Here is a 2,083-nt window from a genome sequence, read left to right on the forward strand (position 1 = left end):
CCCAGCGCTGGGATGTCTGAGCAAACAAGACAAAAAAAAATTAGCGTCAGGAAAGAACCTACTGAAAGAATACCAGCAGAGGAATGGTCCTGATGAACCTGGAGTATCCAAGAAAAAGAAGAAAACAAAAAAGGGAGGTAATGCAAAGACACACACTTCTGGGGACTGTAATTCAAATGAAGGTATGACCAAAGATCATGAAGACCCTGAATCTCCCCTGCCTTTGAGCACAGCCAGAGCTGCCAGTTTCAAGAGTGTCACACGTCCCCAAAACACTGAAGATCTAGAAAGGTGCTTCTAACACCTGGTGCTTGCCCTAGACTCCAGCAGAACATGAAGCCAGCAGCTCTGCAGTGAGATTAAACAACTGAATCAGGAAAAAAAAAGAAAGACCTGCAGGATCAACAGAGGAAAGCTAATGAGAAGGTGGCCTGTGTGCAAAAAGCACTAGAAAGAGAGCTGGAGCTCCAGAAAAAGACGACCAGTGAAAGAGAGTATGGAGATCTTGCCAGCTGCCTGCAGGCTTCATGGCAACGCAGCACAGAGCCAAAGATAACATTGTATGTAGTCTCTACAGTCTCATGAAGAATGAGACTGAAAAGAGCAACCTAGAGCTCATTAAAGATGAATAATGTGAAGCTGCAGTACCAGAAAAAGGTCAGGAGCCATGAGGACCTGGAGGAAGAGAAACTGGAGGAAGAGCTGCAGGAGAGGCTAGAAGTGCTCCTGATACAGAAGGCTGACATGAAGACCAAAATTCATGAGTTACAACAAGCATAAGAGGAGTGGGCAGGGTTGAAAAGACAACTAGGCAACATGAAAGAGTTGGTGACAGAATTAAAGTTGGAGAAAGACAATTTTGCAGAGGACCTGAGGTTGGAGAGTTCCATGTGGAAGAAGAAGGTCCAGCAGCTCTTGGAGCAGATGAGCCAATTGAGAGAGAAGAGAAAGCAAAGGGTGAGGCCAACTTGGTGGAACTGAGAAAGCAGCTGGCAGAGCTGCCTCTCCAGCAGCTCCCTGCAGGGCCATCACAGGCAGAGCAACAGCTGCAGGCCTAGACCTTCCAGTTGTAGAAGGAGCTCAAGAACCTGAAAGAACAACTTCACATCCAGATAGAGGAAAACCAGAGCCTCAGTCTCCAGAACCTGGAGCAGCAGGAGCAGCTGTGGATGCTGGAGAAGGCCGAGGAATGGGATCAACATGCTGAGGATCGACACAATATCCTTGAGATAATGGAAAGGGAACATGAGACCATGAGATGCACACTTGTGCACAACCAAGAGCTGACAGATCAGCTGGCCCTGCTGCAGGATGCCTTCCACAGGCTGAGTAGTGAGAAGGAGGAGCTTGCCAGTATCCTGCACTCAGAGCAGCAGGTAAAGAAATATCTGTGGAAGCTGGACCAGCAAGAGGAGAAGTTAGAAGAATGGAAAGAAGTGGTTGAGTTAAACCACCAAGGGGCTTAGAATCTGCAGAAGCTGCATGACCAGTACCTGTACCAGCTGCAGGAGCTGAGAGCCACCTGTGAACAGCACACGGCCTCCAATCAGCAGCTGACCTCAGAGATACAGCAGCATCTGCTGTAGCAGACCCAGTTGCTGAGCAGCTGAAGCAGTACAGACCAAGTTGGAGAACCAAATGGTACCTCAAAAGTTACAGTACACACTGAAATGCCTGAAAGAAACAAGACATCGGGATAAACAGCTGGTGGCCCAGCTGAGCTTCCTGGCTTTCCCTAGAGAAGGTGAAGTGAGCAAAGAAGAGGAGATGGGTAAGGAGGCAACTCCCCTGATGTGACTATCCCAGAGGATGTAGACAACTCACAAACCATGTGGGAATTTTACCTTGAAGTTGCTATCATTTGCTGAATCAAAGAAGATGAAGTTCAGCCAGAGCTTCAGGAGCAGCAGGCCCACTGCCGATGCCTGGGGAACCTGACAGTCCAGTGCCAAAGCTGGAGCTCCAGGCCCTCTTCCCCAAGAGCAGGCATTTCTGGGAATAGGAAACAGGACACACAGATGTCCAAGAAGAAGCTGAAAATCTGCTTCATCCATGATCTGCCCAACAAGGTGGACTGCTCTAG

At 48.6% G+C, this 2,083-nt stretch overlaps 1 protein-coding gene across 1 annotated transcript; it reads left to right on the forward strand.

Annotated features, from left to right (window-relative positions):
- The first annotated feature begins 816 nt into the window (after positions 1 to 816).
- On the forward strand, positions 817 to 1,466 carry LOC138837145 (golgin subfamily A member 2-like). Its single transcript, XM_070035943.1, has 2 exons — positions 817 to 957; positions 1,113 to 1,466. The coding sequence occupies exons 1-2, from the start codon at positions 817 to 819 to the stop codon at positions 1,464 to 1,466; spliced, it is 495 nt and encodes a 164-aa protein (XP_069892044.1).
- The last annotated feature ends 617 nt before the right edge of the window (positions 1,467 to 2,083 follow it).

The sequence above is a fragment of the Dipodomys merriami genome, unplaced genomic scaffold (genome assembly GCF_024711535.1).
Source record: "Dipodomys merriami isolate MVZ:Mamm:240054 unplaced genomic scaffold, mDipMer1.0.p SCAF_263, whole genome shotgun sequence".
Taxonomy (NCBI): Eukaryota; Metazoa; Chordata; class Mammalia; order Rodentia; family Heteromyidae; genus Dipodomys; species Dipodomys merriami.

What these genes read in the sequence shown, in the direction of transcription:
- LOC138837145 (XM_070035943.1), top strand. Translation starts at nt 817, where the DNA reads ATGAAAGAGTTGGTGACAGAATTAAAGTTGGAGAAAGACAATTTTGCA. An exon ending in GAGAGAAGAGAAAGCAAAGG is followed by an intron (nt 958 to 1,112) that starts GTGAGGCCAACT and finishes CTTCACATCCAG; the next exon opens with ATAGAGGAAAACCAGAGCCT.